The sequence below is a fragment of the Carcharhinus amblyrhynchos genome, chromosome 9 (assembly GCF_965287045.1).
Source record: "Carcharhinus amblyrhynchos chromosome 9, sCarAmb.v2.hapA, whole genome shotgun sequence".
Lineage (NCBI taxonomy): Eukaryota > Metazoa > Chordata > Chondrichthyes > Carcharhiniformes > Carcharhinidae > Carcharhinus > Carcharhinus amblyrhynchos.
In genome coordinates, this window is record NC_137332.1 from 71,484,947 (window position 1) to 71,500,816 (window position 15,870).

At 42.3% G+C, this 15,870-nt stretch overlaps 1 protein-coding gene across 1 annotated transcript in view; it reads left to right on the plus strand.

The window, feature by feature from the left end:
- rgl1 (ral guanine nucleotide dissociation stimulator-like 1) overlaps positions 1-15,870 on the plus strand; it is a 70,973-nt gene that overhangs the window by 20,425 nt on the left and 34,678 nt on the right. Inside the window, exon 4 of the mRNA XM_080196768.1 lies at positions 15,409-15,486. Within this exon, the coding sequence (XP_080052894.1) occupies positions 15,409-15,486 (78 nt within the window). The remainder of the gene's footprint in view (positions 1-15,408; positions 15,487-15,870) is intronic.

A 15,870-nucleotide genomic window follows, 5' to 3' on the forward strand; every position in this document is an offset into this window, starting at 1 on the left:
GTAAGCAGTTTGCCATGATGACCGGACACCTGTATTAAAAGTTTATTACCATTACTGAGACTTGTTGTTTGTAGGTTATAGCTACCTGCATCAGGTAATATTCTGAATGTGTAAATGTCTGGAGGGTTTAAAAAAATTGATTGTTGTTGTGCCCATTGTAAAGTTTCTAAATTGAATATTTAAAACTAAGCCTGATTAGAAAATCTGAGATGTTGGTCAAATCTGTTTATTACTGAAATATGGAAGATATCACAATCATTCTGCAGCAATGACACATAAAGTACTTTTTAAATGCCATCAGAGGCAAGACTTTGGTTTCTCCTTGTCTGTTCCTCACACTTACTGTGCTTCACAAGTGGTCAATTGGGGTCACTGTGCACAACTCAGTAGTGGTGCTAGCCAGTGTGCCCCAACTGAGTTGATGACCTTTGTGTTCTGACTTTAGAGGGACAAACTGCATTTGGGGAAGAAGAGTTTACTAAATATTCTATAGTTGGGAAAGCTTAAAATTGGCAAAACAACCACAGAAGATTTTTCTTGAAAGCTACAAGCTTGTGATTTGGTTTGCACTGTCTGCAAGGGTGTTGGAAGTATTAATAGCAATATGCTTGAAAAGGAAGTATTGCATGGCCATGTAGAAGGAGTAGAGTTAACGTACAGCAGTTTCAAGAGCTTACACAGGTCTATAGTGGGCTGAATGTCCTTAACCTGTGCAGGCTATGATTTTAAGATAGAAAATGTCACCGTGCTAAAAATGGTGACATTTCTCATCTCTTCCCTCTGTTTCCCCAAACATGTTTTCATGTCTATTTGGGCTGCCTTTAATATTTGTATCAATCCTAGAGATTCAAAAGCTTCTATTTTAAAAATTGCATAATCACAATACCTTCAATGGAACTGTTATTTAGGTCTTGAAGTTAAGGTTGATCTGGCACTGTTGGACAATGAAACAAGGATAAATATATTGAAGAAATGGATCATCTCTGCTGCACCCGCTGCAGCCTCATTTTTGGTATCCTGTAAACTTCCTATGAAGGTTTTGAAGGAAATCATTCATTGCAGTCATACATCTAGAGTGACTTACAATTATAGAATCCCTGCTGTGCAGAAGGAGGCCATTTGCCCATCAGGCCTGCCCTAAGAACTATTCCTGTAACCTCCATGTGTTTACTCTGACACTTTTAATAACAGCCAAATGTCAATGCAACTGTTTTAATAACTTTTTCCTGACCAATTGCTGGTGCAGAAACTGTGATAGTCTAAACTATGAGGAAAATCGTAATTGTTTTCCCGGGCATTTGCAGTCATCAGACGGCAAGTTCAATCCAATGTGTAACCACTTACAGAAATTATAAAATATTAAAGAAATGAGTTTGCTGCTTCCTTCCACGTCTCCCTTGCACGCTCTGTCTCTTCCCAGGTGCAGTTATCCGTCTGGAGTGTGACAGATCAGCTTATCAAGGGTTTAAATATCAAATCCTCAGTCTGCAAGGGTTCATTTTAAATGGCCAGATGCAAATGCTTGTTGGAAATGATTTAATTTGTGCGTTTTGATGAATTGCAGGTATGGAAACCCCCACAGCCCCAACTATATTGCAAATAGAAATCGTACTTCTCCAGGAACAACTGCAGTGATCGGAGAGTAAGTTAAATTCTGCTTCATCCCAAACAATGCAAAAACAGAATTGCTGGAGAGACAGAAATTCTTGTAAGATTATGTGGCAGCAGCTTTCTGAATGCATCTCATGGAAGTGCCATTTTGGACAATATCAACTGAATTAGAGACTGCTTGACACAGGAAAAAAATCTGTAATTTGTGATTGAAATTTTATGAACAGCTGGTCAAGTCTTTTTGAGACTGTTAAGTGGGAGCTGATCTTCCTTCAGGCAATGGGACCCAAGGCTGCACGCTACCAATAGTGACCAGTTAAGAGACTGCAGCTGGGCCTACTATCCAATTTAGGATGCAGTCTAGTCCCAAGAGCTTCTGGTCTAATCAGATGGATGGCAAATTAACAGCCTCTCCTCCAGTGGCTGCTGAGGATAGGGCATCTCAATGATGGGTTGGGGGGTGCCAGAAACTTGAGACATTGGTGGGGTTTAGAAGCTGCATTTATATGACAACAGAAACTGGTGCAGCAGCCCCTCAAGGCAGGAAGTGGTCCTCAGTTGGTATTGTAATTGGCTGCCCAGTAGTTTTGCCAAGCTGCCCAAGTGCCACACTTTTGGCAAATATGGCATAGCACTGGACAAGGATTAGGCTAGACTACTGATTACTTCTTATTATTTTGCCAAAATTCATACCCCCTGGCCCATCACCAATTGTCCAGGAAAGTGCAACACTGTATTGACACAGCATCAAAACTCTTCAATGAGTAATTGGAAAATGACGTGCCCTTCAGGCATGTTCACTTCCAGCAACTGGTTATACCACAAAGTTCCATTTGAAATTTCAAAGATTTAAAAAAAAAGTCACCATCTCATGCAATGATGAGTATCTTGAGTGTGATCTGTTTTGTAAACCCTGCTGATCAAGATTTGAAATACTGCATCTTCAGTTTAAAGGGGTGTGGGGAGAGGGATGTTTAATGGGTTTAATTTTGAATGCAAATACATGCTTTATGACCACAGCGATGAAGACTTTGACATGCCAAACTGCAAGCTAGTTTCAATGTTATGTTCTTCAGGAACTAACTCAGTCGAGTAATGTGATACAACAATCACATTACTGACTCTCTCTGCATTTGTCTTATTCTTCAATATTTCTAAATGAAAAATATATTAGTACAGAATAAAAGATGATGCATTAATGCAAACCAGCTGATCAAAGGTTGAAATATTGAATCCCAGAGTCTCCTGTTTTTTAAATGATGGCCACTTGTGGATGCATCACTTTTCTTTGTGACCAATTGCACCTGCAGAAACTGTGACAGTCCAAATGGTGAGGGAAATGGAAATCATGTTTCTCCAGGAGCCATTGCAGTAATTGGAAAGTGAGCTTAATCTGATGTATGGCAGCAATTCCTTCTTCCAGAACACCGCAATGTAAATGTGAATGGTTGGGGAGCTAACAGTTCCTGTAGATAATGTATGAACTTGCTCATAAGGGCATGTAATAGTGCAGCAAACACCATCTAGACCATAGCAATCACATGAAAGGAACTGACTGAGGTCCTGGCACAGTAGCACAGTGGTTAGCACTGCTGCTTCACAGTACCAGGGACCCAGTTCGATTCCTGACTTGGATCACTGTGTGGAGTTTGCACCTTCTCCCTGTGTCTGTGTGGGTTTCCTCCCACATTCTGAAAGATGTACTGGTTTGGTGCATTGACCCAAACAGATGCCAGACTATGGTGGCTGGGGGAATTTCACAGTAACTTAATTGCAGTGTTAATGTAAGCTTTATTTGTGAGTAATAATGTTTTTGCATTATTCCTAGAGGTAGTTTTTAACTTTTTGTGAGAGTCTTTTTTGAGGGGTTGGGGGGGCAGAAAACGATAGGAGGAGACAGAAAGAAGGGGAGGTTTTGTGAGTGATGGCAAAGCCCTGCTGCTGGTTCTGAAGTGGCCTTGGACCCAGGGCAGCATGTTGCTGCGGGTGGCCAGCTCTCATGAACCTGATCCAATAAATGGTGTTGCCTGGTCTCAGACTGCCTGTCTAATCACTGGGATGTCACCTCAGGAACCACTCATTCAGCGGTACTGGTCTCCATTGCTGAGGTTGCCTCCAGAATAGGCCAAGATTTACCCGGTGATTTCCCCAAGTGGTGAGCAGGGTTGCCTGTGGAGGTAGTAGCAAGTAACGGGCTACTTTTTTATCCATACATGGGATGTGGATGTCACCGGCTGGGCCAGCATTTATTGCCCATCCCTATTTGCCCTCCAGAAGATGGTGGTGAGCTACCTTCTGGAATTGCTATTGCCCCTGAATGATCTGAAGGAAACTTGATGGCGGCGTTTCATGTGTTTACTCTTTGTCCTTCTAGGTGGTAGATGTCTTGGGCTATTATTGTTGAAGTGGGCCTTGGTGAGTTCCTGCAGTGCATTTTGCAGCTGATGTATATTGCTGTCACTGATGGAGGAAGTGAATATTGAAGGTGATGATATGGTACCAATCAAGCAGGCTGTTTTGTCTTGGATGGTGTCGAGCTTCTTGTATTGTTAGAACTGCTGTCATCAATGGGGAGAGTATTTAATAACACTCCTGACTTGTTGATATTGAACAGGTTTGGAAAGTCAGGAGGCAGGTTACCTGCTGCAGAATGCCCAGCTCTGACTTGCTGTTATAGCTGTTATATCTATAGGCTGGTCCAGTTTTGTTTCTACCTTGGGGGTTATGATTCAGAGATAGTTGGGAATCAGCAACAATGATGCAATTGAATTTCAAGGGGTGATTGTTGAATTCAATTTGCAAATGGTGCTGAATCATATATGGTCATCAGCTAACATGACCACTTCTGATCTTATGGGGGAAAGGTCATTGAATGAAGTAGTTGATGATGGCTGGGTCGAAGACACGCTCTCTTCTGAGGAACTCCCGCAGTGATGTCCTTGGACTGAATTGACAGACCTCTAACAAGCACAACCATCTTCCTTTCTGCTGCTTGCAACTTCAGCCAGAGGAGAGTTTTACCCCTGATTTCCCATTGATTCCAATATTGCCTGGGTTCCTTGATGTCGATGGCAGTCACTCTGACCTTGCCTCTTGATTTCCATTCTTTGTGTCTGTTTGAACTAAAGTTGTGATGTGGCCAGGTGCTAAGTGACCCTGACTGAATCCAAACTGAACACTTGTGCACAGGTTATGCTGTGTGATAGCACTGTTGATGGCCCCTTCCATCACTTCCCTGATTGAAAGTAGACTGATGAGATGGTGATTTGCTGGGCTGCATTTTGTGTGCAGAACCTACCTGGGCACATTTCCACGTTTTTGGGTAGATACCAGTGTTGTAGTTGGACTGGGACAGCGAATTCTCAAGCACAAATCTTCAATACTATTGGTGTAATGTTTTTGGGGTCCTTTGAGGTATCCAGTGACTTCAGATGTTTCTTTGTTACATGAAGTGAATCAAATTTGCTGAAGGCGGTTTAGAACGGAGTTGAGGAGGAACTTCTTCACTCAAAGGGTGGTGAATCTCTGGAATTCTCTGCCCGTTGAAGTGGTGGAGGCTGCCTCGCTAAATATTTTTAAGAAGCGGGTTGATGGGTTCTTGATAAGAGAGGGGATTAAGGGTTATGGGGAGAGGGTGGGAAAGTGGAACTGAGCCACAACAGATCAGCCATGATCTTATTGAATGGCGGGGCAGGCTCGAAGGGCTAGATGGCCTACTCCTGCTCCTATTTCTTATGTTCTTATGTTCTTAAGACTGGCATCAATGATGCTTGGGTCACAGAGGCCAAAGTGGACCCAGTTCGATTCCTGGCTTGGGCCACTGTCTGTGTGAAGTTTGCACTTTCTCCCTGTATCTGCATGGGTTTCCTCCCACATTCTGAAAGGTGTGCTGGTTTGGTGCATTGACCCGAACAGGTGCTGGACTATGGTGAGAAGGGGAATTCCCCAGTAACTTAATTGCAGTGTTAATGTAAGCTTTACTTGCGACTAATATTTATTTTTGTCTGATGTTTGCATTATTCCTAGAGGTAGTTTTAACTTTTTTGTGGGTGTTTGTGGGGAGGAAAGAGAGAAAAGGGGAGGATTTTTTGGGTGATGGCAAAGTCCTGTGCTGGTTCTGAAGTGGCATTGGACCCAGGGCAGCATGTTGCTGGTGGTTGCCTGCTGCCATGGATCTGACCAATAAATGGTATTGCCTGGTCTCCAGAACTGCCTGTCCAATCACTGGGTTGTTTCAGCAACCACCTCTACAGCGCTACTGGTGGCCATTGCTGAGGTTGCCTCCAGAATAGGCCAGGATTGACCTGGTGACTTCTCCAAGTGGTGGCCATGGTTGGCATGAGCAAAATGCCTGTGGAAGTAGCAATTGATTGGCTACTTTTTGATCCATACATGGGATGTGGGTGTTCCTGGCTAGGCTAGCATTTATTGCCTGTCCCTGTTTGCTCTCCAGAAGATGGTGGATGGTGAGCTGTCTTCTTGAATTGATATTGTCCCTGAAGTGTCGGTACATCAATGGTGCTGTTAGGGAGGGAATGCCAGGACTTTGACCCAGCAACAGTGAAGGAATGGTGATATATTTCCAAGTCAGGATGGTGAATGACTTGGAGGAAACATGGGAGGTGGTGGCGCTCCATGTCTTTACTCTTTGCTCTCCTAGATAGTAGAGTACAAGGAGGAATAAGAGTGTTGAAGTTGGCCTTGGTGAGTTCCTGCAGTGCATCCTGCAGCTGATGTACACTGCTGTCACTGATGACGGAAGTGAATATTGAAGGTGATGGATATGGTACCAATCAAGCAGGCTGTTTTGTCTTGGATGGTGTTGAGCTTCTTGTGTTATTGGAACTGCAGTTATCAATAGGGTGAGTATTCCATATCATTCCTGACTTGTGAGTTATAGATACTGAACAGGTTTTGGAGAATCAGGAAGCAAGTTACCTGCTGTGGAATTCCCAGCCTCTGACTTGCTGTTATAGCTGCAACACTGGTCCAATTTAGTTTCTGATGAATTGCAACCCCCAGATAGAGATAGTTGGGAATCAGCAACAATAATACAATTGAATTTCAAGGGATGATGGTTGGATTCAAGTCACAAATGGTTCTTAATCATGTGCAATCATCAGCAAAATGCCCACTTCTGACCGTTATGGAGGGAAGGTCATTGAAAGAAGCAACTGAAGATGGCTGGGCTGAGGATCACTCTCTCTCTCCCCTGAAGAACTCATGCAGATATGTCCTAGGACTGAATTGACAGACCTTACAAGTACAACCATCTTCCTTTCTGCTGGGTACAACTCCAGCCAGTGGAGAGTTTTCCCTCTGATTTCCCATTGACTCCAGTATTGCCTGTGTTCCTTGATGTTGATGGCAGTCACTCTGACCTTGCTTCTTGATTTCAATTCTTTTTGTGCCTATTTGAACTAAAGTTGTAATGAGGCCAGAAGTTAAGTGGCTCTGACTAAATCCAAAATGAACACTTGTGCACAGATTATTCTGTGTGATTTGATGGGCTGCTGCTTGTGTGAAGAACCTACCTGGGCATATTTCCACATTGTTGGGTAGACTCCAGTGTTGTAGTTGGACTGGAACAGCTTGGATAGGGGCACAGAAAATTCTCAAGCACAAATCCTCAATACTATTGGTGTAATGTTGTTGGGGGTCTTTATCTTTGAGGTATCCAGTGACTTCAGATATTTCTTTATTACATGAAGTGAATCAAATTTGCGGATGACTGGCATCGATGATGCTTGGAGCACTGGGGAGGCCAAAATGCATCATCCACTTGGCACTTCTGGGCAAAGATTATTGCAAATGCTTCTTCAGCTAATTCTTTTGCACAGATGTGCTAGGAGTGGGGATAATTGTGGACTTGCCTCCCCCAGTGAGTTGTTTAATTGTCCACCACCATTCACAATTAGATGTGGCAAGACTGCAGAGCTTGGCTCTGATCCACAGTCTATCACCTTGCTGTTTATACTGTTGGGCAGCAAATAGCCCTGTGTTGTAGTTTCACCAGGGTTGTGCCACATTTCTAGTTTTCCTCCTGGCTTGTCTGCTTGTACACTTCATTCAACTAGGGTTGATCCCCAGCTTGTTTATAATGGTGAGGAATTTGCAAGTTCATGAAGGATATTCGATAAACCCAGGTGATGAAGCCTTGAAATACTGCATCTTCAGTTTAAGGGTGGGGGGGTATTTAATGGGTTTAATTTTGAATGCAAATATTTGCATAAAATGATATGATGATATGCTTTATGACCACAGCTATGAAAACATTGACAGTCCAAACTGCAAGGAAGATAGTAAGCCATCATGTTCATCAGAAACCAAGTCAGTCAAGAAGTAAGTTTGATCGAATGTCTGACTAAACTCTGCTTCATTCAGAATCTGTGTAAAAAGGAATTGCTGGCGCTTCCTGTAAGAATCATGGAGGAACAGCTTCATATAATAGTGTAGTGAAAACCATTCCAGACCACAACAATCACATTACTAACTCCCTCTGCATTTGTCTTATTTCTTGACATTCCTAAATGAAAAATACGTTCGTACAGAACAAAAGATGATGCATTAAAGCAAACCAGCTTGTCAAAGGTTGAAATATTGAATCCCAGAGTCTCCTGTTTTTTAAATGATGGCCTCTTGTGGATGCAAGCGTTTGTTTAAAATTACTTTTCTTTGTGACCAATTGCACCAAATGGTCCAAATGGTGAGGAAGCTGGAAGTCGTGTTTCTCCAGGAACAATTGCAGTAATCGGAAAGTAAGTTTAATCTGATATGTGACAGCAATTCATTCAGAACATGACAACATAAATGTGAATGGCTGGAGAGCTAGCAGTTCCTGTAGATAATGTAGGAACTTGCTCATAAAGGCATGTAGTAGTGCAGCAAACACCATTGCAATCAGAAGAGAGGAATTGATCGAGAGCTTGGCACGGTAGCACAATGGTTAGCACTTCTGTTTCACAATGCCAAGAACCTGGTTCGATTTCCGGCTTGGGTCACTGGACTTTGCATACTCTCCCTGTGTCTGTGTGGGTTTCCTCCCACATTCTGAAAGATGTGCAAGTTAGGAATTAAGTTGACTTTAACAGGTGCCGGATTATGGTGACTAGGGGAGTTTCACAGTAATTAGTTGTTGTGTTTATGGTAAGGTATACCTATGACAAATAATTTTTTTGTCTAATGTTTCCATTATTCCTAGAGGCAGTTAAGATCTTTTCTGCGTGTGTTTTGGGAGAGGGAGGAGGACGTTTTGTGGGTGAAAGCAAAGCCCTCCTGCTGGTTTTAAAGTGGCATTGGACCCAGGGCAGCATGTTGCTGGTAGTCGCCTGCTGCCATGGACCTGATCCAATAAATAGTGTTGCCTGGTCTCCTGAACTGCCTGTCCAATCACTGGGATGTTTCAGCAAACACACATTCAGTGCTACTGGTGGCCATTGCTGAGGTTGCCTCCAGAATAGGCCAGGATTTATCTGGTGTTTTCCCCAAGTGGTGAGCATGGTTGGCATGAGCAAAATACCTACGGAAGTAGCGAGTCATTGACTACTTTTTGATCCATACATGGGATGTGGGAGTCCCTAGCTGGGCCAGCATTTATTGCCTGTTCCTAATTGCCTTGAGAAGATGGTGGTGAGTTATCTTCTTGAATTGCTATTGTCCCTGAAGTGTAGGTACATCAATGGTGCTGTTGGGGAGGGAATGCCAGGACTTTGACCCAGCAACAGTGAAGGAATGGTGATACATTTCCAAGTCAGGATGGTTAATAACCTGGAGGAAACCTGGGAGGTGGTGGCATTCCATGTGTTTACTCTTTGTCCTCCTAAGTGGTAGAAAACATGGGCTAATAAGATTGTTGAAATAGGTCTTGGTGAGTTCTTGCAGTGCATTTTGTAGCTGATGTACACTGCTATCACTGGTGGAGGAAATGAATATTGAAGGTGATGGATATGGCTGCTTTGTCTTGGATGGTGTCGTGTTTCTTGTTGGAACTGCAGTCATCAATGGGGAGAAGATTATTCCATACCACTCCTGACATGTGACTTGAAGATACTGAACAGGTTTTGGAGAGCCAGGAGGCAAGTTACCCACTGCGGAATTCCCAGCCTCTGACCTGCTGTTAGAGCTGCAATATCTACAAGACTGGTCCAATTTAGTTTCTGATGAATCGTAACTCCAGGATATAGAGAGTTGGGAATCAGCAATGATAAAACAATTGAATTTCAAGGGACTTCGGTTGGATTCAAATCACAAATGGTGCTGAATCATGTGCAGTCATCAGCAAAATGCCCACTTCTGACCTTATGACTTTATGGGGGAAGGTCATTGAAAGAAGCAGTTGCAGATGGCTGGCCAAGGACACACTCACCTGAGGAACTCGTGCAGACATGTTCTGGGATGAATTGACAGACTTAACAAGCACAACTATCTTCATTTCTGCTGGGTACAATTGCAGTCACTGGAGAGTTTTCCCCCTGATTTCCCATTGACTCCGGTATTGCCTGTGTTCCTTGATGCTGATGGCAGTCACTCCGACCTTGCTCTTGATTTCAATTTCTTTCGTGCCTGTTTGAACTAAAGCTGTAATGTAGCCAGGAACTAAGTGACGACTGAATCCAAACTGAACAGTTGTGCGCAGGTTATGCTGTGTGATTTGCTGGGCTGCTGCTTGTGTGCAGAACCTACCTGGGCATATTTCCACATTGTTGGGTAGATTCCACTGTTGTAGTTGGACTGGAACAGCTTGAATAGGGGCACACCAAATTCTCAAGCATAAATCCTCAATACTATTGGTGTAAGGTTTTTGGGGTCTTTACCTTTGAGGTATCCAGTGACTTCAGATGTTTCTTTATCACATGAAGTGAATCAAATTTGCTGAAGACCGGCATCAATGATGCTTGGGTCACCAGGGAGGCCAAAATGGATCATCCACTTGGCACTTCTGGGCAAAGGTTTTTGCAAATGTTTCTTCAGCTTTGTCTTCTGCACTGATGTGCTGGGAGTGGGGATAATTGTGGACTTGCTTCCTCCAGTGAGTTGTTTTATTGTCCACCACCATTCATGATTAGATGTGGCAAGACTGCAGAGCTGGGCTCTGATCCACAGTCTATCACCTTGCTGTTTACGCAGCTGGGCAGCAAATAGCCGTGTTGTAGTTTCATCAGGTTGAACGCTGCATTTTTAGGTCAGCCTTGGCTTGTCCTCTTGTACACTTCTCTCAACTAGGGTTGGTCCCGCAGCTTGATTTATAATAGTGAGGAATTTGCCAGGCCATGAAGGGTGTGCCCTGTTCAACAAAACCGGCTGATCAAGGTTTGAAGTACTGCACCTTCAGTTTAAACAGGGGTGGGGGGGGGGGGGGGGGGCGCGGAATGGGTTTAATTTTGAATGCAAATACTTGCTTAAAATGACCTACTTTATGACCACAGCCCTGAAAACTTTGATAGTCCAAAGTGCGAGGAAGATAGGAAGCCATGTTTTTCAGAAACCAACTCAATCAAGAAGTAAGTTTGATCTAATGACTGAACACTGAAACAGAATACTTGTGTGCAGGTTATTCTGTGTGATTTGCTGGACTGCTGCTTATGTGCAGAACCTACCTGGGCATATTTCCACTTTGTTGGGTAGAGTCCAGTGTTGCAGTTGGACTGGAACAGCTTGGGTAGGGGCACAGCAATTCTCAAGCACAAATCCTCAATATTATTGGTGTAATGTTGTTGGGGGTCCTTACCTTTGAGGTATCCAGTGACTTCAGATGTTTCTTTATTACATGAATTGAATCAAATTTGCTGAAGACCGGCATCAATGCTCCTTGGGTCATCAGGGAGGCCAAAATGGATCATCCACTTGGCACTTCTGGGCAAAGATTATTGCAAATGCTGCTTCAGCTTTGTACAGATGTGCCGAGAATGGGGAAAATTGTGGACCCGCCTCCACCTGTTTAATTGTCCACTACCATTCATGGTTAGATATGGTAAGACTGCAGAGCTTGGCTCTGATCCATAGTGTATCAATTTGCTGTTTATACTGTTGGGCAGCAAAAAGTCCTATGTTGTGGTTTCACCAGGTTTACGACATATTTTTAGGTCTGTCTGGTGTTCCTCCTGATATCCTCCTGTACACTTCATTCAACTAGGGTTGATCCCCAGTTTGATTATAACAGTGAGGAATTTGCCAGGCCGTGAAGGATATTCAACAAACTCAGGCGATGAAGGCTTGAAATACTACATCTTCAGTTTAAGGGTGCAGGAGATGTTTAACGGATTTAATTTTGAATGAAAATACTTGCATAAAATGATATGCTTTATGACCACAGCCATGAAAACTTTGACAGTCCAAAGTGCGAGGAAGATAGAAAGTCATGTTCTTCAGAAACTAACTCAGTCGAGAAGTAAGTTTGATCCAATGTCTGACTAAACTCTGCTTCATTCAGAATCTGTGTATAAGGGAATTGCTGGGGTGCTGGTTCTACCTGTAAGAATCATTCAGGAAGAGCTTCAAATAATAGCATAGTGAAAACCATTCCAGACCACAACAGTCACATTACTGAGTCTCTCTGCATTTGTCTTATTCCTCAACATTTGTAAATGAAAAATACATTAGTACAGAATAAAAGATGATGCATTAAAGCAAACCAGCTGATCAAAGGTTGAAATATTGGATCCCAGAGTCTCCTGTTTTTTAAACGATGGCCACTTGTGGATGCACGCATTTGTTTAAAATCACTTTTCTTTGTGAACAATTGCAACTGCAGAAACTGTGACAGTGCAAATGGTGAGGAAAATGGAAATCGTGTTTCTCCAGGAAACATTGCAGTAATCAGAAAGTGAGTTTAATCTGATGTGTGACAGCAATTCTGTCTTTCAGAACACTGCAATATAAATGTGAATGGTTGGGGAGCTAGCAGTTCCTGTAGATGTAGAAACTTGATCATCAAGACACGTAATAGTGCAGTAAATACCATCTAGACCATAGCAATCACATGAAAGAAACTGACTGTGGTCCTGGCATGGTAGCACAGTTGTTAGCACTGCAGCTGCTTCACAGTGCCAGGGACCCAGTTCGATTCCTGACTTGGGTCACTCACTGTCTGTGTGGAGTTTGCACCTTCTCCCTGTGTCTGCGTGGGTTTCCTCCCTCATTCTGAAAGATGTACTGGTTAGGTGCATTGACCTGAACAAGTGCCAGACTATGGTGGCTGGGGGAATTTCACAGTAACTTAATTGCAGTGTTAATGTAAGCTTTACTTGTGACTATCTAAATGCTTATTAAAAGATAAACTGTTACCTGTCTATACCTCTGGCAGCTTATTCCAGACACTCACCACCCTCTGTGTGAAAAAACTGCCCCTTCGGACGCTTTTGTATCTCTCCCCTCTCACCTTAAACACATGCCATCCAGTTTTAGACTCCCATATCTTTGGGAAAAGATATTGTCTACCTCGCTTGTCCATACCCTTTCTGGGCAAAGATTATTGCAAATGCTTCCTCTGCTTTGTCTTTTACACAGATGTGCTTGGAATCCCCATTTTTCAGCATGGGGATAATTGTGAACTCACTTCCTCCAGTGAGTTTAATTGTCCACCACTATTCACAATTAGATGTGGCAAGACTGAAGAGCTTTTTGTTTCAAATCATTTGATCTGGCTGCAAGTTCTTTGTTTGAAATGACTTAACATGTGCTTTATAATCAATAGTAGCGATGGAAAATTTGACGAATCAAACTGTGATGGGAATCTAAGTTCACCAGAACCAAGTGCACTAATCAGAGAGTAAGTTTAATTTGATGTGACTAAATTCTACTTCATTTGGAATACAAGATTGTGAACTGTTGCCATCCCTATATTTAAAAAAAAATAGAAACTTTCTCATGGAGGCCTCCCATAACAGTGCAGCAAACACCATTCCAGACCATATCTATCATGTTAAACTGCTGGATTGCCTCTAAAAATTGTTATTGCAGCAGAAGCCCATTGTGACTGCCCTGGCTCTCCAAATGAACATTCTGACTTAGTGCCATTGTCTTGCCTTTTCCCTATATCCCTGCACATTGTTTATATTAATGTTATCATTGAATGCCTTGTTTGAACCTGCCTCCATCACAATTCCAGACCCAAACCACCCGTTGTGTGGTATTTTTTCCTTGCATCACATTTGTTTCTTTTGCAAATCATTTTAAATTCTTGCCCTCTCATTCTTGATCCCTTGATGAACAGAAACAGTTTCTTACCTATTCTATCCAGCCCCCTCATGATTTTGGACATAACTATTCGATCTCCTTTTGGCCGCTGCCTCGCCAAGGAGAACAGTCCAACCATGAAGATGTTCAATGGCGTATGCATGATAAAATGGCATCAACATAAATATCCAGAATTCTGTTTACCTCAACTATTTCTAACCCCCTGTCCCCAGCCACACTACTTGTGAAAGTTTCAAAAACCACCATCTAATGCAGTCATGCACCTGGAGAGTGGCCATTAACAAAACCAACTGACCAAAACTTTAAATAGTGAACCTTCAGTTTTTTTTTCATGGTGAGCAGCCAATGGTGGATAGATGCTTAAAATGACTTGACTTGGGCTTTGTGGCAAATTGAAGGTAGGGAAGCCTTGATAGTCCAAACTGATGATTCTTTGTGTTAAGAAAAAACACTTTCAAATGTAATCATTTATTAGCAGATTGCATCCCTCATGCAATTATGAATAATTCATAGATTAATAAAAACCATAGGTACTTATTTTTTCCTTTCAACATTGCTGGGGTCATTTTAATTCCCTGGATCAAGTTAATTAACTCACTGGAGACCTAAACCCAGGATTATTCTGGGCTATGTAGCTCTTTACCTAAGCTCTAAACTCATGATACAACAAAAACTAAATTATTAGCAAAAGCTTGTAAACAGCCCATAAGCAATAATGTGGAATTAAGCTTTGAATCTGAGTAGTGTATATCATGGACAATATTACATACACTGAAGCTCTAGGTCAAACGTTGAGTTGGAAGCTTATGTTTGAGGGTCGAATTGCAAATGGTCTGTTAAGAGCTTGATTTTTTTTGTTAGAATTGAGAGAATGGGACGTTGTCTCTGGACTTGAATTTCCTTTGATTAAAGGAAATGAGAGCAAGAAATTGGTGACAAACAGAGAGGAATCAGTCCTTGACAGGCATGTGAATGCTAAAAGAGTGGTTTAGGGATCAAATGGGGAATCTATACATGGAGGCAAAGGATACGGCTGTTAAATGAGCACTTTGCATTAGTCTATACCAAAGAAAATGCTGTCCAAATGAAAGAGAAGGTAATTGAGGCACTAGATGAACTGGGCTTGGTAGGTGAAGTATCAGAAAAATTGGCTATTTAATAATGATCTAGTCTTCATGATTTACCAGACATCCAAGGATAGTTAAAGTGCAAGTGGAACCTGCAAAACTATCCACACAAGTGGAACAAGTGCAAGTGGAACGTGAATAACTTGTCCATAACTGTCCAATCCTAATTACAGCAATAACGCCAGAGCACTTGAGAATTGCAGAAGTTACAACCTTGTTAGAAAGGTGTGAAGATAAACCTAGTTAGTGGGAAAGCACTTAGAAATGATATTCTGGGCTAAAAGTAACAGTTACTTCGAAAAATGTGATTTAATTTTGAACAATTAAGATTTTATCACCACGTCAGTTTAATTATATATTTGGAGTGTGATCTATTTAAAGCCCATTGAGCCAAGCTTGAAATACTGAATCTTCAGTTTTGGATTTAATTGTGAATGAAAGTCTTGTTCATTTTGTGCTTTAAAACCAGTTGCAGTCACGGAAACTATGACAGTCCAAACTGTGAGGAAGATGAAAATCTAAGTCTGCCAGGAATAAGCGAAATAATCAGGAAGTAAGTTGGATTTGATGTGTGACTCAATTCTGCTTCACCAGAATGTAATGTGAAGGGGAATTGCTGACGATTCCTGTAAGATAATGTAGGAATTTCCTCGAAGACATTCCATTGCAGTGTATTAACTGATAACAGCAATCACATAATACTTGCACCATTTCGAGAGATGCAAGAAAACTGTCAGTGCAAAACATGGTTATTAAATAGTAAGCAATTTTAATGACCAAAGTCTTGAGTTGTTTGCCCTCAGTTTAATATTCATGGACTATGCAGCAAGGATGAAATATTGGGGAAATGGATGCCCCCCACCTTCTCTCCCCTCTCTCCCCATTGCACCCATCCCCACTCCCAATTGCCTTGGCCCTCCAGCCTTGTGGCAATGCC